Raw genomic sequence first — 27500 nt, forward strand, 5'->3', positions numbered from 1 at the left:
ACTGGGATGGAGGATGAAAGAGAGAGAGAAGAGAAGAGAAAGAGTGCACATGGGTAGAGGATGGAGACCGTGAGAGAGAGAGAGAGAGAGAGAGAGAGAGAGTCCACATTTATTTTAATTTCACTGTGACTATTATGATTATTTTCACTATTATCTTGTTAATTTGTTTATTTGCTTACCTGTTTGTAAGTTTGTTTGTTTGTTTGTTTGTTTGATGGTTAGTTGGTTTATTTTTGCAAATAGGTTTTTGTTCAATTCTAGTATATTTTGATGAATTTGAAATGACTTGAATGAATTGATATTGATTTTGTGGTTTTGTTGATTATTCGTGACTAATTACCACGCTGTTGTTATACGGTATGTATGCTTTGGCAATGTAAGATGAATTTCATCATGCCAATAAACAAGTACTTTGAAATGAATTGAAAGAGAGTATGAGAAAGACAGAGCGAGTAAGTGAGAGAGACATAGATACTGTAGATAGACAGACCAGACCAGACCAGACCAGACCAGACCAGACCAGACCAGACCAGACCAGACCAGACCAGACCAGACCAGACCAGATAGATAGATAGATAGATAGATAGATAGATAGATAGATAGATAGATAGATAGATAGATAGATAGAAACAGGGAAAGATAGAGAGAGAGAGGAACAGGGAGAGATAGAGAGACAGAGAGATAATTTTTTGGAATTTTAAAATAGTTTTATTTCCAAAGTCAGGCATGTTTACCCTATTTCTCTTTTGTCACAAGTTAAAAATGCAAAAGTCACACAAGTATCACCCTTCAGCATCAGGACCCCCTCCTCTGAGCCCCCAACCTCCACACGGTTCCTCCAGGTTTTCCAAATGGCTAATTTGGCCAACACTGAAAGAACCTTAATTAAGGTATGCACCAACCTCTTACAGAATAGCATGGGCCATAAATTAAAAGACAGAAAGATAAACGCTCCCCCAAACCCTGAAACCAAACCTGCAGCCGACTGAACAAACTGAACAGTCTTTGACACTGAACGAAAAGATGCTGAAATGTTTCAGGCTGCGAACGAAAAGGACAGCCGTCCCCCGCGCCAGGGTGGAGGGGCACCAGATATCTGTTCGTAGCTACGGCCCCATGTACGACCCTCCACTGGAGGTCACCCGTCCGTTTGTCAACGGGGGGTTTGAACAGGGACCGCCAACAGCCCCTCGCAGATGATCCTGTGTCAAAAAACTCAGTCCACCTCGACACCTGCACCCCTGCCAGAGAGTTCGAAGCCTTTTTCCCCACCGTCTCAAAGTCCCCCAACTCTGGGATCTTTAGAGACAGCAGGGCGTTGTCCTCTTACTGCCACTGTCCCACAGCAGGAGAGACAGCCAGAGAAGGAAAAACACTCATATTCATCATCCCATTTGTCAGATAGAGTACGGTCTTCAGCAAACGCTCTGAGGGCTTCTGACAGGGAAGCACAGACCTCCTCCACCAGTCTGAGCAGCGGTCTGTAGGACCTGATATTCACCAGTCTGAGCAGCGGTCTGTAGGACCTGATATTCAGACCTCCTCCACCAGCCTGAGCAGCGGTCTGTAGGACCTGATGTTCACCAGTCTGAGCAGCGGTCTGTAGGACCTGATGTTCCCCTGAGCAGCGGTCTGTAGGACCTGATATTCACCAGCCTGAGCAGCGGTCTGTAGGACCTGATGTTCACCAGTCTGAGCAGCGGTCTGTAGGACCTGATATTCACCAGTCTGAGCAGCGGTCTGTAGGACCTGATATTCACCAGCCTGAGCAGCGGTCTGTAGGACCTGATGTTCACCAGCCTGAGCAGCGGTCTGTAGGACCTGATGTCCACCAGCCTGAGCAGCGGTCTGTAGGACCTGATATTCACCAGTCTGAGCAGCGGTCTGTAGGACCTGATATTCACCAGTCTGAGCAGCGGTCTGTAGGACCTGATGTCCACCAGTCTGAGCAGCGGTCTGTAGGACCTGATGTTCACCAGTCTGAGCAGCAGTCTGTAGGACCTGATGTTCAGCAGATCAGCGAGCAGTTAGACTGACGTCTTCATCAGGTGACCCAGCTTGACGCACCCAGTCTCTCTCAGTCTGGATCTCAGGCTGACAGAAGACAGAACCTGAGATGTGATCAAACAGTTCTCGAACAGGGGCTCCTCCAAGAGCCACATCCCAGGAGTCAGCACAGCCTTGCGACAAAAACTAAAAACCTGCCAGGCCTGCAACACCGACTGGTAGAAGGGAGTGAGACCAGTTAAATCCACCGACTGGGGTTGGAGCAGAAACAGATGTCTATCGTAGCCCAGTCGTCCAGCCCTCCTCAGCAGCACACAAGCTCAGTGTCTCTGAGCTGTCTGATGTCCACCAGGCCCTGTCCTCCCTCCTGTACCGCAGGGACAGAGTTGCTGCCCTCAGCCAGTGCTGCCCCGACCAGAAGAAGTCCACCACTGCCCTCTGGATCCCCTCAGTCAGGCCCTGTGGTGGAGGCAGGACTGTCAGCCTGTGCCAAAGGATCGAGGCGACCAAGCTATTAACGATCAAGACCCTCCCCCTATAGGACAGCTGTGGTAGCAACCATTTCCACTTAGACAGTCTGGCACACACTCTCTCCAGTGTTTCCCATACGTTAATTCATCCATGACGGCCCGCCATGGATGAATTTGTCCCACCATAGCTGCAAAATGTAGGTTATCAAAAGTTTTGACTTCTCATAAATAAATATTAAAAAAACTTGAATTCTGTTGTGTTTTGCGCTGTGCTCATGGTAGTCTACTCTGCTGAGTTGAGACACGTTTGTTTGAGGTAAGTTAACGTTAGCTACTTACAATATATACAATACAATCCATATGGAATATCCACTGAATTGTCTACTTAAATACTTTACAACATAATTTGGGATATGCTGCAACGTTCATTTTCCAGTCTATGTAACGCGAAGTTTCCAGGCTAGCAAGCTAGACTGTTGATTAGCTACCAGCAAAGTTACCTAGCTAAAGTTAGGCTAGCACTAACTAACGTTAGCTAGATAGATTTGCATGTAACGTTAGTCAGGCCAATGTCAAAACGGGACTGTCTTAAGCTTAGCTAATATGTTTGTACTCTTGATGTTCAGGTCATGAGTACCAGACCAATATATACATTATTCAAGAAGAAAGTGAGAGTAGAAGCAGATGAAGAAACTGCTGCCGAGCCTGAGGTAATGTTGCCTTTCTAGCTAGGATAACGTAGCAATAGATGCCAAGTCAATAGCCAAACATATTGGCAATATTGCCTATGAATAATTATTATTATAATCTGTCTTATTATTAAAATGTCTTTTGTACAGTACATGGAAATATGGTCTTTGGCACATTGAGATGTTTGTCAGGGTGTTACCTGCATTTTCATTAAAAAAAAAGACTGGGCACGACACTGGATGTTATTTAATATTGATTTTTATAAAGTCCTGTCTCGTTTACCATGATTTGTGTATGACTACTTCTTTGCCATCCTCTTTCATAATCAAATGTGGTCCGATGATTAAATCGCTATGGTTTCTTGATTTTGCTCTCAAAGTGCACCAAATTGATGCATTTAAATTAACAATGTTAAATTTTTTCTCACAGGGGGGCAAGCCCCCGGACCCCCCTAGAGGGTTAGGGTTAGGGTTAGGTCCACCCCCCATAGCTGCCCAAAACCCTGTGGGAAACACTGTTCTCCATAACCCCCTCACAGGTCTTCCTCTGAAACTCCTCAGTTCCCAGAAAAACACCCAGGACCTTCAAGCCTCAGCTGAGGTTCCCTGGTAACGTTGGGAGAGAGAGAGAGAGAGAGAGAGAGAGAGAGAGAGAGAGAAGGAGAGAGAGAGGAACAGGGAGAATGAGTGAAAGGGAGAGAGAGAGAGAGAGAGGAACAGGGAGAGAGAGAGGAGAGAGAGAGACAGAGAGAAGGAGAGAGAGAGAGGAACAGGGAGAGAGAGAGAGAGAGAGGAACAGGGAGGGGAACAGAGAGAGGGAAGGAGAGAGGGAGAGAGACAGAGAGAGGGAAGGAGAGAGGGAGAAAGAGAGAGAGGGAAGGAGAGAGAGAGAGGAACAGGGAGAGACAGAGAGAGGGCAGGAGGGAGAGAGAGAGAGGAACAGGGAGAGAGAGAGGGAAGGAGAGCTAGTGAAAGGGAGAGAGAGAAGGAGAGAGGGAGAGAGAGAGAGAGGAACAGGGAGAGAGACAGAGAGAGGGAAGGAGGGAGAGAGAGAGAGGAACATGGAGAGAGAGAGAGAGGGAAGGAGAGCTAGTGAAAGGGCTGTGCAGCAGGTCGTCTGTATCCAGCTGTTTCTCTGTCTCAGGCTCTCCATCTAACAATTAGCTTCCGCAGTGACCACCGCCTCCCGCACCTCCTTCATGCTAAAGGGGGGGGATTCCACCCCCCCTCCGCCCCCCTCCTGCGCTTTATACCGACCAATTATGGTCAGGTGCCGCTCCCCTTGTCCAGCCAGCCTTTCAAACAGCCTGTATTAATAGAGGAGTTGTTACAGCACCGGGAGAAGGAAGCGCCTCATTCAAACCCTTTTAGGCGTTTTCACACCCAGAGACCAAAAGCTGCCATTCACCACGTAGGCTGAGAGAGAGACAGAGAGAGAGAGAGAGAGACGTGAGATCTGAGGGAGAGAGAGACGATATACTGTGTAGACAGAGGTGGCGGTATCTCCCCAGGAGAATAAAATAAAACAACATGACATTTTCATTCTGGTACGAACGGTAGCTATCTGTACAGCACACTGTAAAACAGCGACGGCTACATGTCATGATTGTACACTGTAACACACTAAGTCCCTGGAGTCAGTCTACAGCGAAACTAGGCCTAAAATATGACATTTATATGACTATTACTAGACAGAAGAAATGTCACCGCTGCCAGTCAGAGCAGAGAGACTAGACAGGCTGGAGACCAGAGCCAGTGATCCAGACATCGCTGGCTGGACAGGGCTGCTGGTTATGATCACACTACAGGATATTTAAAGGATATTGAAATCAGGGTGCATCACCCACATAAGGACAATCTTAACAGATGTTCTTCCCGTGAATCTCAAACATGCGTACATGACAAGATTTGAAAATAACGGCTCATCGCACACTAGAGGATGTTATCGTCCCCGAGGGATCAAAGAACCACTCGTCTCGCTTATAAAGTAGTGACGTAATAATCTAAATATCAAACGTGTTTGATATTTTCGGGGCCGACCTGATGGGTCTGTGAGCCGATCGGGAGGTTTGAGATTGGATCTGTAGACCTCTGACATTACAAGATAATCTGGGCCGAATATCAGTACCGACCAACGTTCAAGACCAGATTTCTCCTGATTGTTGGGAGGAGTGAATTGGGGAAAAATCGGCCCAAAAATCCCACAGTGTGAGCCCAGCATTAGAGGGACTAATCCCAGAGCTCACTGCCTGGTCAGGGGTGCTGGTTATAGGTTCTAATCCCAGAGCTCACTGACTGGTCAGGGGTGCTGGTTATAGGTTCTAATCCCAGAGCTCACTGTCTGATCAGGGGTGCTGGTTATAGGTTCTAATCCCAGAGCTCACTGTCTGATCAGGGGTGCTGGTTATAGGTTCTAATCCCAGAGCTCACTGCCTGGTCAGGGGTGCTGGTTATAGGTTCTAATCCCAGAGCTCACTGCCTGGTCAGGGGTGCTGGTTATAGGTTCTAATCCCAGAGCTCACTGCCTGGTCAGGGGTGCTGGTTATAGGTTCTAATCCCAGAGCTCACTGCCTGGTCAGGGGTGCTGGTTATAGGTTCTAATCCCAGAGCTCACTGCCTGGTCAGGGGTGCTGGTTATAGGTTCTAATCCCAGAGCTCACTGCCTGGTCAGGGTTGCTGGTTATAGGTTCTAATCCCAGAGCTCACTGACTGGTCAGGGGTGCTGGTTATAGGTTCTAATCCCAGAGCTCACTGACTGGTCAGGGGTGCTGGTTATAGGTTCTAATCCCAGAGCTCACTGCCTGGTCAGGGGTGCTGGTTATAGGTTCTAATCCCAGAGCTCACTGCCTGGTCAGGGGTGCTGGTTATAGGTTCTAATCCCAGAGCTCACTGCCTGGTTACAGCAGGGCATGTCGGAAGGTGTCTAGACTCTAGAGTAACACACAGCCAAATAAATCAGCCCAATGCAAAGTACAAAAGCAAAGAGTTAAATAGTTAATGATGTGTGTGTGGGCGAGAGGTGTGACCGCAGGGCAGCGGGGTCCATGACCTCCGGCAGGGAAGAGAGGCTGCCCCCCGGACCCGTTTGAAGACAGCCACAACAAAGCCGCCACCAAAGGCCGGGTCGCAAGGCATCATGGGTAATGTCATGTTGCGCCATACGGTAAAAATAAACAAACACAGACATCAGGGTAGGTGTGTGTGTGTGTGCGTGTGTGTGTGTGTGTGTGTGTGTGTGTGTGTGTGTGTGTGATCCATGCCACCGCTCTCTGTGGAGGGCACAGTTCAAGTGGATTGCTATGAGCTAGAGCAGTAAAACAGCGATGAACTCTGGATGTCTGGGCAGGAGATAAGAGACTCGCTCCTCTGGCCAAACTCAGGCCTTCCACAGTCTTCAGGTCCGGGGGGGGGGTCGGCGGGGGTCAAGGCTGACGGGGAGATAGGGGTGGATAAGGGGCCCAGATAGGGCCACAACACGCCCTACCACGAGCAGAGACATGGTGTAGTCCGGACCCGGGTCCAAATACTGCTTCAAGTCCTTTAGATAACTTCAGAGTCTTCCTGGAGTGTCAGGTGGGAACAGCCAACAGGTTCCATTGTGCCACACGAGGGAATCATGCACCGAAAAGTAAATTCAAGTATTTCAAAGTAGCCTAGCATTCCGATTAGTCATGACGTACTGGGGTGGCTGTGGCTCAGGAGGTAGAGCGGGTCGTCCAGTGACCGCAGGGTCGGCGGTTCGGATCCCGGCTCCTGCTGCTCACATGTCGAAGCGTCCTTGGGCAAAAACACTGAACTCCAAATTTCTCCCAATTGCATCAAATTTGGGATAAAAGCGCCGTCTAAAGTGCAGTCCATTTACCATTTCTTCCTCAAGCTCTCCAAATCCTCCTTTCTCTTTAATCATACCTGTTCAAATCTTTATATTGAGCTTTATTGAAGGATAAACCACTTGAGATGACTCATCTCGTTTTCAAGGGAGTCTTTGAAACACAAATACAACTGCAGTACAACAACTCAAAGAAAATGACACACACACACACTCACAATCCCCAATCCACCAGCACCCAACAAACCCTTCATAAAGAAATTAAACACAATCAGAAACAAGACAGGTTGTTTTCAAATGAACAAAAATTGACATAAACGTCCAGTGAGGAGACGGATCGGAGCGAGTTTTAACCCTAATAATACGCCAAGGCCTGATTCATACTCTACGAAAGCTACACTGAAACGACGCTGAACGCGCCCACCAAACAAGCGCTTACGTAAAGCTACAATTTCATCCACAACACACGTTGCTACGCAAGGCCGGGTCAAACACACCTGGCGTAGCTCACTTAGGTAGCGCAGCTAGCGCTAGCGTAGCCTGCATAGATAATCAATGGGTTCTAAGAGGCCCTGGCACTCCACTACAGCAGGTAGGACTCGTTCTGCAGGTCAGCGTTAGTGAGGGTCAATGTCTCTACACACACACACACACACACACACACACACACACACACACACACACACACACACACACACACACACACACACACACACACACACACACACACACACACACACACACACACACACACACACACACACACACACACACACACACACACACACACACACACACACAGGGGTGGAATGAGACCAACCTGGCAGATAGCAGCTCCCAGTTGCACCATCTACACACACACACACACAAACGTGCAGCCACACTAAGCCTACTAAGCGGACCCGACGCCACTGTGTGACGCAAGAGGATCAATCAGACGTGGGGCTCGGAGCTGTCAGGGCGCAGGTGAGGTCACCAGACGGTCGGCCGCCTCTCGTGTCAACGTACGGCCCGGGTTTGAGTGATGGGCCGGGCTGTAAACGTCAGCAACTGTCACTACGAAGATCTACAACATCGACTGAATGGACCTGTGTGATTGATGTAGGCAGGTGTGCGTTGTGTGTGTGTGTGTGTGTGTGTGTGTGTGTGTGTGTGGTCCACATACCTGCACACCTGAAGCTCTGCGCGGTCAGGCCCTTCTCGGTGGCCAGGCAGGTGAGGATGCTGAGGAAGCTGGTGGTGACCGACTGGCGCTTGGCCCTCTGGGCCTCCCGCTGGCGCCTCTCCTTCGCCGGCCGGCTCCGTAGCAGCAGCCCCTGCTCCTCCCCCGGGGGCCTCTGGAGCTCCACCGCCCTCCGAAGGGCCTCCACCCAATCCTGGGCCTTGGGTCCGCTCTCCGCCCGCAGGTGAAGCACCTCGTTGGGGAAGAGTACCTGGAAGCGGGCGGCGGCGCCGGAGGAGGAGGAGTCGGAGGGGGAGGCGACCGGGGAGGTGGCCTCGTGGCGCCGCACGGTCTGGCAGGACGCCAGCGCGTAGCGCAGCACGGGCTCGGACACGGGGCCCCGCCCCTCGGTGGGGAAGGCCTGTAGGGAGGCGCGGCTGAGCACAAAGGTGAACGCCTGCCAGTTGTTGAGGTCGGTCAGCTGGTGCAGGAGGCCGGCCTTCAGCACGGGACCGGCGCTGCCGCCGCTGCGCCGGGCGAACAGCGGCAGCGCCGTGGGCCGGGCCGGGGGCGGAGCGGCGGTGGGCTCCTCCCCCACGGGGACGTCGTCGTCGTCTCCGTCCGGCCGCGTGTCCAGGCCCGAGGTGGGGGACGGCGGCGACGGGGACGACGAGGGGGACACGGTGACCCGCGGCGGCGGCTCATGGTCGTCGTCGTTTGCCGGCCGCGCCGCCAGCACCCTCTCCCAGATCAGCCGACGCCACTCCAGCGCCTCCCACTGGCAGGGCGCACGCAACTGCAGACGGGTGGTGTTGCTGAAGAAGACGGCGTGCAGAACGCGGCCGTCGCGAGGCTGCGCCGGCGCCCCCACGCCCTGGCAGTGCGACAGCGAGTAGGCGTCGCGGAGGCGGGCGCGGTTGGCGCTGGCGTCCAAGCCGTAGAGGCGGAGCTCGCAGGGCGTCAGCTCCACGTGGCAGGCGCTCCAGCGGCCCTTGGCGCCATCGCGGCGCTCCATCGGACCCTGCTTCACCACGATGCCGCCGCCGCCGACGTCCTTGTTGGCTGGGAGGCGCACGCACGCACATGTACGCACACAACCAGACACACAAACACACGTATACAACCGGACACACACACACACGCATACAACCACACACACAAACACACACGCATATCAGTGATGGGTTTAAATTTGCTACCACTTTCCCGTAGTGGGCTGAAACAAGTAGACACTCAGTAGTGAGGCTCCCAGCTGGCAGCCTGAGAGGTGAGCAGATGATGTGCTTCTAAGTGGGTGAGGGGAGGGGGGGGGAGGGAGGGGGGGAGGGCCGTCGGGGGTGAGACAGTCTGCCAGCCAGACACCCTCCATCACTGCTCCCGTTTCCAAAACCGCCTCCGCCACCGTCTCATCCTCTCTGGATCAACAGCACCGGCCGTCTGCCGACACAACCAGCCCACTGCCACCGCTCCATCTCTTCTCCTGTACGGGAGGGGGACAGTAGTGCGGAGAGGGGAGAGTAGAATCGCCAATGTGAAATATGGAGGTTGGGTTTCCTGACAGTGAGAGGGTGGGAGTGGGTGGGATTCGAACCCCTGCTTTCTCAGGGAGTGGGGCAAGGCTAGACTATGTCTCAGTGAGCATCACTGGCCCTGACCACCACACTACGGCCGCACCTATCAGTCTGCTTCAAAGTGCTTACACAGCGTTTCTTCCCACTTCAGTGACTTTGACAGAGCTGCTAGCGAGGAGCTACAATCTGATGTCCACTTCCCGCTCCCAGCGTCACCAACCTGGCAACCCACCCGCCGGTGTACGTTGGATGTGAGCGCTGATATTTTGGCTGGTGATAACGGCGCACGGGGGGCTTACCGTCGGAGTACTTCCTGTGACCTAAGCAGGAAGTGGCGGCATTGTTACAGGGGTCGCTGAGCAAACACGGCGACCCGGGAGGAACTCCTAATCTTGGGGGCGCGCCCTCCCCCCCCCAGCCCTTCCTCCCTCTCTCTCCGTCTGCTCCTGTAACACCCTCCCTCCTTTATCTGCCTTCCTCTCCTCCGTCTCGTCTCTGGGCTTCCTGGCCCCCGGGCGCCCTCGCCGGCGCGCAGGAGAACGACTGGACGGAGAGCCCGGTCAGTAGGACCGGCCCACAGGATACGCTGGGCTGAAATAACAGCGCCCCATATCAAGATGTATCACAGATCCGTGACTGGGGTGGAGGGGATTGTGAGTGGTGTGTGTGTGTGTTGGGGGGGGGGGGGGGGGGGGGGGGGGGGTCTTGGAAGGGTGTAGCGTAGGGGCGGGGCTTGACTGCTAGAGGCCCTCAAAGGCGGCTGTGAACTCAGGACTTCTGGGTGTTCATGTCACGTCACAGGGGATCATGTCAGGCAATTTGACTCAATCAGCCAGCAGGGGTTCTGAGTGACTTACTTATTCTACACTATAATAGTATCTAGACTATACTAGGCTATAGGCCTACGACTAGACTACACTATACTATTAACTAGACTATACTAGACTATTCACTAGAGACTATACTAGTAACTAGAGTACACTACTAGACCACTGTCTGACAGTGTGTACTGCATCCCCATAAGCAGGGGTTTCCTGGCTCAGAATGGGTCTTTGTGGGGTGATGCGCACACACGTTTTATGCCGAGTAGCCTACCAGCATATAGAGGCCTATATTCTTTGCTGTCGTTCTGAGTGAGCTCACTTTTCACAGTCGTGGGAAATCTCAAAATGGATATGAAGACAAAATGTTTAAAGATACTGATAACCTGTCTATTAATTATCTTGATTACTAGTGGTCCAAACCATGGACAATGCATGAAAGAGGGATGGGCTGCACTTGAAACAAGCTATCAAACACATTAGGAGAGGATTTGAATTGCTATTTTATTCTAAATTTTTAGCATTTTGGCACATTGGCACATTTTGGTGGTTTTCCTTTGGCTCTGGCTAAAATATCTTTGGGGGGGCGCCAAAAAACCCTCTATGCAGGAAAATCCCTGATAAGTTGACAGCAAGGCGACTACTATTCTTCCTAGTGTGAGTAAAAAAGACATCAAACGCACAATGTCAATCTGCAGTTTGCAACATTCAAGCCTGACGGAAAGACTTCTGAAACTAGCGTCTTGTCACAACTGTTTTACGTGAGCCCGGTTTAACTGTTCACCAGTTACACCAGTCACACACAGTCAGCGCGCACATTTACTACTGACAGTGCTATGTAGGAGCTATACCCCAAGTGACTACATCAATTAGGACAACACAACCATACGGGTTGCTTTAAATAGGTGATATTCCGCTTCCACGTCTGTTCTGTGACTAGAAGTGTGTGTGGTGCGAATGTCTCATCAATCTTCTACTGAACACTAATAGACCAGGCGACGCCCTGAGTCCCCCACTCGCATACGAACAACCTATCACTTAAGTCACTAATGAATATGCAAATGAGCTAGCGAGCCAACTGGCAGCTGACATGCTCGAGGGAGTCTGTGTTTGTGTGTGAGTGTGTGTGTGCGTGCGTGTGTGTAGTTGCGTGTGTGGCTGTATTCAATTACATTTTTGCGGTGTGCTGTGACATCACGCTCCGATGGCGCTGTGAGAACACACACACACGCACACACACGCGCACGCACACACACACACGCACGCACACACACACACACACACACACACACACACACACGCACACGCAACCCAGCATGCAATCAAAACTGACATTTGGTTAAAAACCACCAACACGTAAGCCTAGAGCTCAGCCCTGCAGGCCACTCAGCCAGGCCTCCTTCTACTCCTCCCTCTCCTCTACTCCTCCACCGTCTCCTTCTCCTCCCTTTCCTCTCTTACGCCTCCCTGTCCTCGTCCTCCTCCTCCCTCTCCTCCTCTATCTCTTCCTCCTCCCTCTCCTCCATCTCCTCCTCCTTCTCTCCTCCCTCACCTCCTTCTCCATCTCCATATCCTCCTCCATCTCCTCCTCTCCTTTCCATCTCCTCCCTCTCCTCCTCCTCCATCTCCATCTCCTCCTCTCCTTTCCATTTCCTCCTCCTCCATCTCCTCCATCTCCTCCTCCTCCTCTCCTCCTCCTCCTCCCTCAGATCTGGGTTCAGCCTGAAGCAGTAAGCGCTGTAACAGGGGCTTTCACCGTCCATCTAGGCTATAATTTGGGGGAAGTTCATAGTGGGAAATGGGAGTACGGGACCGGTTAGCTCACTTAGCTGGGCCTGCCAGAACCTTCTAAAGGCCATGGAGCTCTCGCTCTGCTCCACCAATAGCCTGACACACCCTGAACTGGGGGAGCCAATCATAACAACCAGTGCTATTCTGTAACTCTGGCCTTTAGAAGACACGCCGGACCCCCTGCTGGGTTTCTGTGACGGGGGAGAGCTGATTGGACCTGACTCCAGCCCGCCTAGACACGACCGGGACAGAGACATCTACCAGAGGGCAAAATAACATTTACTGCTACTCAGCTCCATCTGAGCAGTACCGTAGAACGCTTCCCTACAGCTGAAAATCAATCTCTCTCTCTCTCTCTCTCTCTCTCTTTCGCTCTCTCCCCTCTCTCCTCCTCACCCTCTCTCTCCCTCCATGGCAGGCAGGCGGGAGTGGTGCTGAGTGAACAGATCCATCAGTGTCAGGCGCGTGTGAATGCAGTCATCAAACGTCACCTGGGACTCGGCTGGGCTGGACCGGGTACGGGGGGGGATGTGGGGGGGGTCGTGGGCAGCCATGCATGTCAACGGCTCCAATACCACCAAATTAATCACACTTTGGACCCCTTGTTCAGTGTGTGTGCACGCCCGTGCGTGCGTGTGTGTGTGTGGGTGTGTGTGTGTGGGGGGGGGGGGGGTCGGGGGTGCAGTGCACTATGCACAAATAATGTCTGTGTTTTGGCTCGTCCCGGAAGAGATGGGAGTATGTGGGTTCATATCTTCAAAGTCCTGAAGACCTCACTGATACGCTGCACGGCCACACATCATCATCATCATCATCCTCCATTATCTAGAAAGCATGGCCGGCTGTAATGACTGCCACACACACACAAATCTTCTCTGCCAGTGTTGTGTCTGCTGGGGATGGAAAAGCTGCTTTTACCACCCCTGTGTCAGCTCTGCCCCCCCCCCCCCCCCCCCCCCCCGTTCAGCTCATAAGCCTTTTCACACACATGCTAATCCTGCTAATATAACAGCCCTAATTGGGCCCCACTCTGCTAGCCTCGTTAGTGACGGGATTACAGCCTATTATCTTCTTTAGGAAGGATCTGCTCTCCTCCTTCATTCAGACCCCCATCCTTCATCTAAACAAACAAACAAGCAAACAAACGAGCGCTCTCGTCGCCATGTCGATGGCCTCGGCGCAGCTGTGCGGTCGACAGCTAGTCTGTGTCGTGATTGGTTTCTACTCAATGGCGATGGCGGCGATCCTCAAAACTAACACAAACTCGTGGACCCTGGTTCCAGGCTGTCTCTTCTACTCCCGAGGAGACGCAGCGCACAATGACAGACGAACGAACGCACACACACACACACACACACACACACAGTCTCACCTTCTCGAAGGTCATCCAGCGCCATGTTCCTCAGCGTGTTCCTGTCTACAGCAGGCAGGCCGTTGTCGGTGAGGGACGGTCGGTAGTTGACGTCGGAGCGCGAGCGGTTGTGACCGCGTTTGAAGGCCGCGTTGGAGGAGGAGGAGGAGGAGGAGATGGTGCTGTTGCTCTCCTTGACGTGGGCGGCCAGGTCGTTGGTGGAGCGGGCGCGGCTCCTCTTGCCGTGCCTCAGGCCCAGCACGCTGAAGGCGGCGGGCTGGTCGGCCCAGGCCAGGCTCCTGGGGCCCACCTCGGCCTGCTCCCCCCGGGCCAGGAGGCCCCACACCCCGCTGGAGCTCAGCTTCCCCAGGGCCGAGGAGGACACCTCCTGCAGCTTGGCCCGGCTGAGCCCCCCCCCCTGCTGCTCCCCCGCCGTGCCCGGCCTCCCCCCGCCCTGGCACACCCCCTCCAGGCAGTGGATGAAGTCCTCAGTGGCCTCCAGGGCGGGGCTGATATCCTCCACCTCCAGCCCGTCCATGGCTCTCCCGGGCCAGGGGGTCAGCGGCGGCGGGCGGGTGGCGTGGTCCTCCGGTGGTCTGGGTCGGCGCTGGAGGAGGACGGGATCCAAGCGGCTCCGGGCTTCGCAGACGGAGCATCTGCTGTCTGGGTCCCGGAGGGAGGTAGGCCCGGCCGGATGGTGTTCCCGCCCGAAGGCAAGCGCTCCTTCCAGGGATACGACACACTCGGTGCTCCGCTGATTAACTAGCTGGGGGGGGCTGAATGCTTGTTGTTGACAGACTAAATGGAAGTGCTGGCAGGAGCTCTCGTGGCACAGTTTTGGGTGGCAAGCTTCCCCTCTTTCACCAGCTGACGGCTCACACTTAGTAAATCTGAGGGTAGGAGAGAGAACGGAGCGCGTCCTGGACCGCGTCCACTGGGATGAGCTACGACGATGAGGTCATCGAGAGGGGGCCGTGTTAGGCTTCGCTAGAACAAAGAGAGAAGGAGGAAGCAAAAAAAAAAGGGAAGTAGGCCATGTCAGGGTTGATTATCAGGAAGAGAAGCAGCGGCAGTCTTCAACCGGCGCCAACGTCGGCCAGTAGCCCTGCCGCACACGCTCAGACCGCACCATCGTTTTCAAGCAGCGTTCGCATCTTAACAATTTCAAAAACATCCAAGGCCTTCGCTGTAAATCGACAGGCAGACATACTGTACAGATGGCAGATTCAGGCAGATTCAGGCAGATGTACTGTACAAGAAGTGTTACTCTGCACTACCTACCCTGAACTCGCAGAGGAAGGTCCTCAGAGGCTCGGGCAACTTAGCGGAGAAGATGGCGCGCTTCCGCCACTCCGCTCAACCAATGTCCTGAGGGAAAGGAGGGGGGGGGGGGGTGAGGAAGGGGCGAGTCAGGCTGCCAGGCGAATGTACGCACCCCCGGCTGCAAGCATCACACACCCCAGGTTCAGCAGCTACTATAACACGGCCGTAGGCAGATAGCAGCGGATAGATAACCGGCCCGTGGATAGACAGCCTGCCAGCCTGCCCCAACACGACGGGTTTTCCTCCTTCCTCTCTGCCACAGCCAGGATAAGCTAGGATGCCGTCGGGGAGTTTTTGCTGTTGCGATGCCGCCTCCTCGCTACTCTCTCCTCATCCCCCTCTGTATGTCTCTCCGTCTCTGTCTCTCTCTGACAGGCCCATCGATTCTCCCATCCCGTCATCCCCAGCCGGCTCCGGCTCTTTCACTTTCTTCAACACATGAATTATTTAGAGGGCATTACATCACCGCCAGCCAATCCCTAAACGCCCTGCAGTCAGCACTTCCGTGTGTGTGTGTGTGCATGTGTGAGACCGTAGATAAACCTGTACTGAGGTGTCCTGCATGACATCATCACCCCCCTGGAGAGAGCCACAGTGTGACACTGCACCTTCTACACAAGCATCTGACTCAGCATGTCAGCAGTACTCATCCGCAGTTCTCGTCCCAAAACACGACACCAGCAGGGCTACAGACGTACACGATTTACTGCCTGGAAATGTTCAGCTTTCCAGGAAGTTACATTCCCAAAAACAAAGTCAAATATATAGCTTACTCATCACCCACGCATGGCAAATTACATGCATGATCTTGACTCAGTGCACCCTGGTAGGTTTTTGTGCATCACTGTGGGCTTGGGCTAGCAGTCACAAGTGTGCGTGTGTGTCCTCTCATCCTCACCTGCACTACTCTGGCTGACTCCGTCTCAGTGGGTGTGTGTGTGTGTGAGAGAGAGAGAGAGAGAGAGAGAGAGAGAGAGAGAGAGAGAGAGAGAATAGCCATCAGTGAGCAAGAGAATGTATCTACATTCATCAGTAAGAAAGATAATATATATCCATACCCATCAGTGTAGGTGTTTCAGAAAGAGAGAGAGAGAGATAATCTAGCTAGTTAACGGTACAGTACATTACAGCTATGTGTGTGTTTTAGAATGAGAGAGAGAGAGAGAGAGAATCTAGCTAGCTCTATCCTTATCAGCGCGTAATATATGTTGTTTTTTTGAAGGGTGGAAGTGTTTCAGTCCATGTTGAGATCTGAGTCGACAGGCGTTAGACAACATCATCATCAGGCTAATGCTCATCTAAAGTGGCATGCAGCTGGCTAAGGGTGGAAGCTCTAGCAAGCAGTCCCCTTCTGACAGCATCCTGGCACCTGCAACATCCTGTAATGCAAACAGGCTCGCCCAAGCAACAGTTAGGCATGTGGCTGGACTAGTACTGTAGGTAGCTCAATTGTCAAGCAACTAACAAGCGACCGTATAATAGCTGGCTATAATGCCTACCAAACTGTAACGTTACACGTTGGCTGCTGAAGCTAGTCTTGCTAGCTAGTCTTGCTAGCTACATGGCTAACGTTGGGATACGCTAGCTACCATGACAGCTACATGACAGCTAGCTAGCTAGTGCTAACTAGCTAGCCGCTAAGCTAATCCCCTCCATCCTTGAACAATGTCATTTCATTCACAAGGGTAGAACGACGAAGAAAGTCAACATATCAATCAGCACTTGCTTAGGTCGTTTATGATTGCAGCGAGCGCGAAGTGTCGCCAAATCCACGGTCTCGTAAGAATAATACAAAAATCGTGACTCACCTTCTTGTGTTTACAAATATGTCCTTTTCTGGTCCGTCAGCAAAAAGATTCACAGGATGGAACTGAGTTGAGGGTAGTATAGTTCCGCCTCAAGTCCCCTGTGGAGATTCATTCCCCTGCCTACCTTGTAACTTGCTTTATTTGTGAAGGAAATACACTCCTTACTCTTATCTTGATAGCTGTATGTATACTGTATGTATATATATATATATATGTTTATTCGTGAAATTATGAGCATGTTAATCATTTTATTATTTTTGAAAGTGCATTTAGCTGGCACAGAAAAGTCATGATGTTGCTTTTTAAGTGGCCATTTATTATTTAATTGTATAAGATACCTCAGTGATATCCCTCAATAGTATGCTCACAAACTGATGTTAGCAGGTGACAACAGCAGGGGCCACATTTCAGACGAGAAATCTTCTAACAAAGGTCACAAAGACGTCCCTCTAATGACCAGTGTGGGTGAATGGGGAGTTGGATGGGGAGCAGAGGAGAGAGGGGAGCTTTTTTTTTTTTCTAATGGGCAGAGCTAGCGGTGCTTGAAGCCGCCCAGCGTTCATTGTGCCGTCCCCACAGAAAGAGAAACATTATTCAAGTCTCTTTCAGTGCAGAGAGAGAGAAACACAGTAATTATGGTGGGCTCTCTGCTAGACCTGCGACCCTTCCCTCCCCTGTTCCCCTCTACCCCCCCCCCCACACCCCCACCCCACCCCAGCCCTCTGTCTGTGCGCTCATTGTCTGGGCGGGTTTTAAAAAAGCCCTCTCTAATGAAGGGGGAGGAGGGGGGGACTAATGGACTCATATAAGTTCCTCTCTGGAGCATTGTTGGCTGATAATGGCGGTATGAAGCCCAGCTGTAAACCTACAGCAGGCATATTGTGCGTGACCTACATAGAGCCACATGTGAACTCCTTCTAAAGGCTGTTTTGTCCCGGCAAACTCTTCACATTTGTTCTCCACGAGGAGTCAATTATGGGACAGTTGTCCCCTAGGCCTGCAGCTTCTGGGGGTAGAATTGAAGAGACCAGAGAGAGGAGGATTTACATGGGGACCGTTTGTCTGTGTTGAAATAATGGTTATTCGGATGTTTCTAGAATCATATCAAACAGGCACATTAAAGATCAATGCAGGATTAAGCCAGCAGGCTCTTAAGGGCAACAAATACGGTGTCGCCTCGGGTATTAACTCTTCACTTTTGTTGAGTTTGTACACAATCAACTTATCAGATTTATTTCGTTTGTACACATTTTTGTGCCTTGGTCTTTGGGGGGGTAAAAGAAAGGCAAATGATCAAAAGTCAACTTAAATTTGTCACAGTTGGATTTTTATTTTTGTCAACAAATCAGAAAAACAAACAAGTCATAGATAACCTCTACTGTACATAATGTATGTCCTGATGTCTCACTAGTCAACCCTTCTTTGTTGTCTTGGTTCAGAAAGCGAGAGAACCTTTCAGTCGAAGTGCACAGGCTGGGTATAAGATTGACATTGCAGGTGGAGTATCAACTTGAGTAGGGAGAAAAAGACCATTTCTATCTATGAGATACATTTTTTCATCTAAAAGCACTCTCGCCCTCCCTCGTTCCTTGACCCCCGCTCTCTCCACATCTCTCTTTCTCACGTCTGTCTCTCTGCTCTCTCCTTTTCTTTCTCCCCTGTCGGTCTCCGTTCCCTTCATCTCTCTTTCTCCCCTGTCTGTCTCTCCATCTCTTTCTTTCCTGTCTCTCCCTCCATCTCTCTTTCTCCCCTGTCTCTCTCTCCATCTCGCTTTCTCCCCCGTCTCTCTCTCCATCTCTTTCTCCCGTCTCTCTCTCCATCTCTCTTTCTTCCCTGTCTGTCTCTCCATCTCTTTCTCTCCTGTCTGTCTCCGCTCCCTCCATCTCTCTTTCTCCCCTGTCTCTCCCACCATCTCTCTTTCTCTCCTGTCTGTCTCCGCTCCCTCCATCTCTCTTTCTCCCGTCTCTCCCTCCATCTCTCTTTCTCCCCTGTCTCTCCCACCATCTCTCTTTCTCTCCTGTCTGTCTCTCCGCTCCCTCCATCTCTCTTTCTCCCCCCGCTGTCTCTCCATCTCTCTTTCCCTCCTGTCTCTGCCTCCATCTCTCTTTCTCTCCTGTCTGTCTCTCCCTCCATCTCTCTTACTCCCCTGTCTGTCTGTCTTTCTGTCTGTCTCTCCATCTCTCCTGTCTCTCCCTCCATCTCTCTTACTCCCCTGTCTGCCTGTCTGTCTCTCCCTCCATCTCTCTTACTCCCCTGTCTGTCTGTCTGTCTCTCCCTCCATCTCTCTTACTCCCCTGTCTGTCTGTCTCTCCCTCCATCTCTCTTACTCCCCTGTCTGTCTGTCTCTCCCTCCATCTCTCTTACTCCCCTGTCTGTCTGTCTGTCTGTCTGTCTCTCCCTCCATCTCTCTTACTCCCCTGTCTGTCTGTCTGTCTGTCTGTCTGTCCATCTCCCCCCGTGTTTTGATTATACCCTGCGGGTCTGATGACTAAATTATGATGGGGTTTAAGGATGGCAGAGCTTTCATCTGCCCAGTGTTCTGCTCCGTCCTCTCCAACACAAAGCCGCGCGCTACATCGGCCCGGACGCTTTTGAAGAGTAGAGTGGTTGTCGGGTCCCCATGGAAACAGCGGCGCCGGGCCTCTTGTGCGTGCCCCGCTGGAGCAAGGTGTTCTCTGGGACGACGAAGATGGAAACACACACAAAGGACAACATGGCTCTCCACTGTCTCGGAAGATAAATAGGAGCACGCGGTCCGTTTGCGTACCGTTTGGGTGGAATTCTCTTCACAGATGTACAAAAGCATACGTCTCGTTGTTTTGAAGACAAGTAACAGGTTGATCTATGCGTACAGTAGCTGCCCTGGTATGACTTCACTTAATGACACGGCCTGGGCTAGAAGGACGTACAAGACGAAAAGGAGTAGCCTAGCCCATTGGTCCCCAACCACCGGGCCGCGGACCGGTACCGGGCCTCAGCACAGGTGCTACTGGGCCTCGGAAAGTATAGCCTAAAATTAAAAATAAAATAATTAAAAAAAATAAAATAATTGGGGGGTGGTGGGGTAATACGTTTATTACATTGAACTGCGTTCAGTCTGTTTGTCATTTTTTCACCAGTAACCACTATCTGTGAACCCCAGAACAATTTACAGATTTTGAACTTCCGACCCGGAAGTTCCAAATAAAGGAGCACTTCCGAGTTGATCTTGAGCTAGCCACGTTTATATCAGTGTGTTGTTAGGCCTACTTAAACATATTATTAGGCCTATAATAATAATAATAATAATAATAATAATAGGCTAATATGTGTTGAAACCAAAATAATATGCATGTAATGTGTTTAAATCAGTGTGCTGTTGTTAGGCCTACTAACTACTTAAACTTATGAAAAAGCGACTACACTACAACGTTATAGGCTCAGAAAATAAACACGTTTTAGGCTACCCCCCGGGCCTCGGGAAATGTGGCTAGATGAAACCGGTCCTCGGTGCAAAAAAGGTTGGGGACCCCTGGCCTAACCTACCTGGCCCCAACTCGGCCTGAACTCTTCCACCAACCACATCCATACAGGCCCTAACATTGTTTATAGGGGAAGCTACTGGAGACTGATTCTGACTCCCAGGAACTTTAATGATCCTTGTAGGAGGAATTTGGGCGCATGTGAGTGGTGAGCTAGCAGGGATGTGTGGTGAGGCGGTGAATCTTACAAATGAGTTTCGGCCCACATACCGAAAAAACATGTTTACCTCAGCAGGCAAGAACATATTAAATCCTGACCAGCCAACACAAGCCAAGTCGGCCCGTCTCTGATTAAATATAGTTACCGATAACCATTTCCATTCACACGACGGTCGCGGACTCTCAACAGCACGGCAATCTTTGTGGTTCGCCTCCGACTGGCAAATGAGACTCCCTTCTCTCAGACGAAATCCAATTACCACGGGACAATAGTCGCAGCCCCCTGGGCTTTGATGCCCCCTGACCAAGGCATGGGCTCCGTCGGGCCCCCGAGTGCCTCCGCTTTCCTGCGAGGCTCTACTTCCTGCTGGATGAGCCTGTTGGATCCCATCTGATCCAAACAGCTAATCACGTCAAGGGTGCTCCTGAGTGGATGTGGCCTGGCGCCACCACTGTCACTGTATCCTACTGCTCCCCGTGTGGTTATATCTGTCTCTCTCTCTCTCTCTCTCTCTAACACACACACACACGCACATACAAGATTAGGCTTACTGGAATGGTGTAGCTCCAGCTGAAAGTAATTCAGATGGGTAAGAATAACTAGATGCAAGGAGTATGATTATCTAGTAATTTGACACTGACCACAGTGCATAAACAGCGCGAGGAGGATATTCATATCACACACATTGCAAAGGTGCCATCTGCTGGCAAGCTTTAAAACATCACCACAGCAACTTGGCATTTTTACACTTCTGAATGTGTTTAGTTGTCATATATGTACACAATACAGGTACCATGTATAACGAAATGCTCTGCTCAACTTTTGAAGAGACTAGAGACTAAAGCCTACACAAACAATCAAAAAAGACCACAAAGCAAATATGTAAAACTCATTTATTGACCACTGAAGAGTTTCTGTACTAAAGGGGCGGTTTTAATGTAGCATTACCGTTTACACACACAACAACAACAACAAGCTGGGTCACCCCTCACCCCCCCACCTACCATGGAGGTGGGAGACATTCCACCATCTTTGTGCAAATCATCTCCCCAGTGCAGATGACCTAGTCAGTGCCTCCTGGCTGCCCTACAGACCATCATGGTGGGACGCCATGGAGGAAGGGAGGGCTGTCTGGAATATTGGCTCAACATAAAACGAATAAGGCACCACGAGGAAGGACCGCCCCCCCTCCCCCCATCCCGGCACAGACACACAACAGGTCTGCCTGAGGGGACCTAGTGCAATAAGAGTAAACCATACGTCCAACACTGTTTCTAGAGCTTTCTATGCAGCGAGAGTGGGGGTGGCTCTGTTCGTCTGTGTGCTACATGGATATGGCTTTCTCTATCATGGTGGAGAGATAGGGAGAGAGAGAGAGAGAGAGAGAGGGGTGATCAGTAGAGGAGGAGTCTGTAACTGAGGCCTACCGCCCCCACCCCCCCGGAAAAGGCACCTCCCGTGTCAGAGTCCGGTGGGGATGATTCGGCCCAGACGTCTCTCCTAGACCCTCTCGATGGGGCTCTGGGCAGACCGGGACGAGGGACAGTTTACCTGTAGTTTAGTGTTGAATGGTGGGGTTTGTAGTCCATGGACACCGGGGCTGGCTGTGTGTGTGTGTGTGTGCGTGTGTGTGAGGTCAGGAGGTAAGATCACAGTTTGGGTTGGCTCGACATCTTGATCTTCAGGTTCTCGGCCAGCTTGTCCAGGAACTCGAAGGTGTTCAGGTAGTCTGCCCGCGTCACGCTGGGAGGGGACGAGACAAACGATGGAAAGATTCAACTTTTCGGTTTTCAAAACGACAACGAAATGTAAAACCCAAACACAGCTGGCGTCCTCCTCTCTGACTCGAGGAGAAGCCGCCCCCGGTCGGCGCGAGATCCGAAACCGTGTGGCGCCGTACCTCGGCAGGCCTTTGACGCAGATGGCCAGGTCCTTGGTCATGAAGCCGGCCTCGATGGTCTCGATGCAGACGGCCTCCAGGGCCTCGGCGAACACGCGCAGCTCGGCGTTGGCGTCCAGCTTGGCTCGGTGCAGCAGGCCGCGTGACCACGCGAAGATGGAGGCTGGAGGGGGACACACGGGTACGTTGAGGAGGATGGGGCAGGTGTTGGGGGAGGAGGGGGAGGGGGGGGGTCTAGGTCGGGGGTCTGCGGTCAGCCACTCACCGATGGGGTTGGTGGAGGTCTCCTTGCCCTGCTGGTGCTGCCTGTAGTGGCGGGTCACCGTTCCGTGAGCGGCCTCCGACTCCACCGTACGACCGTCCGGGCAGATCAGGACACTGGTCATCATGCCCAGGGAGCCGTAGCCTGGTGGACACACACACACACACACACACACACACACACACACACACACCAGTTACCCAACAGTCTACTGTATATACAGCACATCAATATGACATGACTGACATACGGTAGTACAGAGAGGAGAAGAGAAGAGAGGAGGAGAGAGGAGAGGAGAGGAGAGGAGAGGAGAGGAGAGGAGAGGAGAGGAGAGGAGAGGAGAGGAGAGGAGAGGAGAGGAGAGGAGAGGAGAGGAGAGGAGAGGAGAGAGGAGGGCAGAGGAGGTGAGGAGGAGAGAGGAGGGCAGAGGAGGTGAGGAGGTGAGAGGAGGGTAAAGGAGAGAAGAGGACCAGGTGAACAGACTGACCTTGGGCCACTGAGTCAGACTGGACGTCTCCATCGTAGTTCTTGCAGGCCCAGATGAAGCCTCCCTCGGACTTCATGGCCTGGGCCACCATGTCATCGATGAGACGGTGCTCGTACCAGATCCCCTTGGCCTCAAACTGGGAACGATACTCCCTAAAACACACACACACACCCACACACTATGAACACACTGTACACGACAACCCCAAGTGAAGCCCCCCGGAGGAAGCTGAGGTAAAAGTGTGTGTGAGCTGCGGCCTCACTTCTCGTAGATGTCCTGGAAGATGTCTTTGAAGCGCCCGTCGTACTTCTTGAGGATGGTGTTCTTGGTGCTGAGGTAGAGAGGCCAGCCCTTGGTCACGCCCATCTGGAACGAGCTGTGGGCGAAGTCTCTGATGGAGCTGTCCGTGTTGTACATGCCCAGAGCCACGCCACCGGTACCTGGACACACACACACACGCGCGCACACACACACACACACACACACACACAATAAGATCAACACAACCGTTCCTATGCTTACACACACACACACACACACAAAAGGATCAACACAACCGTTCCTATGCTTACACACACACACACACACACACACACACACATATAACACACCCCCATCACGCAGACAAAAACATGCTCGCACACACACACGTCGCCAAAGCTCGTTAGGCCAGCTTGTTGTCAAACAGACTGCTGGTCCCAGGCCTGATTAAACGGGCTCTTTAATCAAGCTGCTGTTTGCTCAGCGTTCCTATGTGGAGGGAGGGGGCGACCGCGGCTGAATCATCCATTAGCAGAACAACTGGACTATTTGCACTGTAAACATGGCGGAGTCTGTCTGGGGATGTATGTACCGGTCAATATTGTATTACATAACAGCGAGGTGATGGACAGTCACACCAGGGCACTGTAGGACAACAGGACATCAGCTCACATTTACACAGTGATGTTCCCGGTTTCACAATTCCTACTTTCACAATGTTTCGGGAGTCACGGTCATTATTTTCCCAATGTTTCAGGAGTCACGGTCATTATTTTCACAATGATTCAGGAGTCACGGTCATTATTTTCACAATGTTTCAGGAGTCACGGTCATTATTTTCACAATGATTCGGGAGTCACGGTCATTATTTTCACATTGTTTCAGGAGTCGCGTCCCAGTGAATGTTCTCACCCTCAAAGTCGTGTACGACAAACTTGATTGGCTCCCCGGTCTTGGGTGTGTAGGTCATCTCCACCCTGCCTGGACCCGGGACCACGAAGTCTGTGGCCTTGTACTGAGAGGAGCAGGGAGAGGAGGTCGACAGGAGGCACACGACATACGACACACATGATATACACTACAAGGGTGCCCTCTAGTGGAGCAAAATGGCACTGCTAGGGGGACGAGAATGTAAGTCTGAGCAGTGTTCAGGTGCAATCACAGTAGCCAATCATAGAGCAGGATCACTCTAGCTTGCTGACTATCAGATATAGCTCTTGATTTACAGGTTCACTGATAGTGTGGCTTGTTACTACTGAGATAAGTTGCAAATTATTTAGGGATGACGTCAAAAACGTTCAAATGTTTCCATACACAGAACAGACATGTTTGGCAATTGGCAGACAAATGCATTTTTTGTCCCGCTCGTCACCTATCTGCATCATAAAATACAAATCTCTAAATCATTTCCAAATTTCACCAGACTTTCCTCATGTGGGTTCAGCAGTATTGACTTAGGCCCGGAGCCACAGGTCCTGTATTCCTACTGCAGGACGCTGTGGTCCAAAGGTCATCTAATCCACTTCATTAGTAACAGGCTGAGCCCTCAGAGACAAAAGCCAGCTATCCCTCCTCCCCTCCTCTCCCCTCCTCCCCTCCTCTCCTCTCCCCTCCCCTCCCCTCCTCCTCCCCTCCTCTCCTCCTCCCCTCCTCTCCCCTCCCCTCCCCTCCTCCCCTCCCCTCCTCTCCTGGCCATCTGTCCATCCTGGCCTGACTAGACAACCTCCACACTGTTTAATGAGCAGGGTGGCGTGATGGGGTCACCTTAGGATGGCGTGGTGGGTTACCTCGCCTTGCCTTCCTTCCTCCCTCCCTCTCTCCCTTCACCTCTCGAAGTAATGTTGATTTACTACTTATCACATCTGTGATTAGGCTAAGGAAGGAAAGAGGGAAGGAGGGAAGGAAGGAAGGAGGGAAGGAAGAAAGGGAAGGAAGGAAGGAAGGAAGGAAGGAAAGAAAGAAGGAAGGAAGGAAGGAAGGAAGGATGCCTACTGAGACGTGTCCCAGCAGTAGGGGGAGGAGGAGGGTTACCTGGTCCCCGTGGGCGTGTCTGCCGATGATGATGGGTTTGATCCAGCCGGGCACCAGGCGGGGGATGTTCTTGCAGATGATGGCCTCCCGGAACACGGTGCCGCCCAGGATGTTGCGGATGGTCCCGTTGGGCGAGCGCCACATCTGCTTCAGCTTGAACTCCTCCACGCGGTTCTCGTCTGGCGTGATGGTGGCGCACTTGATGCCCACGTTGTAGCGCCTCACCGCCTCCGCCGCGTCCACCGTCACCTGGTCGTCCGTGGCGTCACGGCTCTCCATGCCCAGGTCGTAGCTGGGGGGAGGAGGGGGGGGTGAGGGAAGGGGGAGACAGGAGAGAGAGGGGGAGAGGGAGGGACAACAGCCATCACATGATTTTTCAAAGCCATTATTGGTAAACTTCCACCTTACGGCCTAATCCCAAACCAGCCCCTATCCCCTCACCCTGTCCACTCCCCCTCCGTCTGCGCATTCACGCCAAGCTTCCCCATGTTAAGGGCCGTCCCAAACCAATCAGCGCGGAGTGCGCTTGGAGAGCGAGTGGGCTGTCAAACCCTTAAATAGCGAGCCTGCATCGGTGCACGCTCCCGATAGCCAAAGCAGGAAGTGCACGTGCCAAAGCAATGCCGGAGGAAACAGCATATAAATAAAGGTCCGTCTTCCTACACTGTCAATTGTTTTAGATTATTTTACAGCACGGGTTTCAGGTCGGGTTTCAGGTCGACTGACTGTACCACAGGTGAGGTACTGTACTGTAGGTGATTTAAACTGCAGCTAACAAGCAGAGTGTAGTGAGAGGCTTAGACTGCATGGGCCTGAATCCTGTTATAGTGTAATAACAGAGGTTTAGGCTGGGGGGCCTGAGCAGGGTGGGATGACTCTGTCCCTGTTATAATACTGTAATAACAGAGGTTTAGGCTGGGGGGCCTGAGCAGGGTGGGATGACCCTGTCCCTGTTATAATACTGTAATAACAGAGGTTTAGGCTGGGGGGCCTGAGCAGGGTGGGATGACCCTGTCCCTGTTATAATACTGTAATAACAGAGGTTTAGGCTGGGGGGCCTGAGCAGGGTGGGATGACTATGTCTCTGTTATTACAGTGTAATAACATGCTGCTAAGGGAGGAGGCTGAACTAACAGGCTAACTGTTCAGACGACGCTAACAACAGGAACAAAGAGCTCAGTCTTCACAGCCTGCGTGACTGAAATGGCGAGGGCCTCTCCCTAAAGACCAGACACACAAAAACAACCCCCGACTTCTCCTCTCCAGAGACCAGGGCAGATCTGGAAGGATGTGGTGGGTATGAGTTCAACAGCGCCATCCTTACCATCCTACGTATCCTTGGGTTGGATGAGGCCCTTATCTTGTTATATTTCCTGTATCCAATATGATCAGAAATGAATGCCTGGTGGGCTAGACATTTTCTGGGGATTTTCAACGTCATCATTTAAACGATCATTCTTTGCCTTTATACCGTACAGCGTGCGTAAACTACAACTACACATGTGATTTCCTTAAAGTCCCAGTTAACCAAAATCCGAGATTTGCTTGAAAACACATTCTATGTGTTAGTGATGCATTGCTGATAACATGTAAAAATGGGATGAACCATGTGTAGTACTGAATTGTGAAGTTAGACCAGTTTTGTGTTTTTGACCAGTTTTGATTTCTGGATTTTCTGGGCGGGCTTAAAACGGTACCGGATGACGTAGAGCGGTGTTCTTAGCATATCCCCGCCCTAACACTATATAAAGCTAGAACGGATTTGAATCTTCGGTTCTCCTGCTCAATCTTGAGTCTAGAATTAGCTAGTTTTATCCAACAGTCTAGAATTAGCTAGTTTTTCTTAGTTAGCAATGCCTATGCATAAAACTAAACGAAAATGCATCCTTCCTGGATGCCAGCAGGAATGGGATGATAAGGTCTGCTTCTTTCACTCCCGAGTAAAGCTGAAATGAGAAGCAAATGGTTAGCATTTTTGAAGAGCCATGGTGTTACAGAGTCTGTCACCGCTAGCGCCCGCCTCTGCAGCAAACATTTCACTCCCGAAAGCTTCTGC

The 27500-nt window shown here is 51.7% G+C and overlaps 2 protein-coding genes across 2 annotated transcripts in view; both read right to left on the bottom strand.

Annotated features, from left to right (window-relative positions):
• The window catches only part of plekhm3 (pleckstrin homology domain containing, family M, member 3), a gene marked incomplete at its 5' end in the record, with an annotated part of 19629 nt that extends 5400 nt beyond the window's left edge, over positions 1 to 14229 (bottom strand). The window contains 4 exons of the mRNA XM_084452134.1: positions 1653 to 2001; positions 2381 to 2483; positions 8161 to 9219; positions 13713 to 14229. Of these exons, the coding sequence (XP_084308260.1) occupies positions 1653 to 2001; positions 2381 to 2483; positions 8161 to 9219; positions 13713 to 14229 (2028 nt within the window). The remainder of the gene's footprint in view (positions 1 to 1652; positions 2002 to 2380; positions 2484 to 8160; positions 9220 to 13712) is intronic.
• Positions 14230 to 21382: 7153 nt separating this feature from the next.
• The window catches only part of idh1 (isocitrate dehydrogenase (NADP(+)) 1), a 10407-nt gene continuing 4289 nt past the window's right edge, over positions 21383 to 27500 (bottom strand). Inside the window, exons 3-9 of the mRNA XM_084452259.1 lie at positions 25445 to 25736; positions 24326 to 24428; positions 23415 to 23592; positions 23153 to 23304; positions 22669 to 22809; positions 22404 to 22566; positions 21383 to 22246 (exon numbers count right to left, since the gene is read on the bottom strand). Of these exons, the coding sequence (XP_084308385.1) occupies positions 22153 to 22246; positions 22404 to 22566; positions 22669 to 22809; positions 23153 to 23304; positions 23415 to 23592; positions 24326 to 24428; positions 25445 to 25736 (1123 nt within the window). The 3' untranslated portion in view covers positions 21383 to 22152. The remainder of the gene's footprint in view (positions 22247 to 22403; positions 22567 to 22668; positions 22810 to 23152; positions 23305 to 23414; positions 23593 to 24325; positions 24429 to 25444; positions 25737 to 27500) is intronic.

The sequence above is a fragment of the Borostomias antarcticus genome (assembly GCF_949987555.1).
Source record: "Borostomias antarcticus genome assembly, chromosome: 17".
NCBI classification, from domain to species: domain Eukaryota; kingdom Metazoa; phylum Chordata; class Actinopteri; order Stomiiformes; family Stomiidae; genus Borostomias; species Borostomias antarcticus.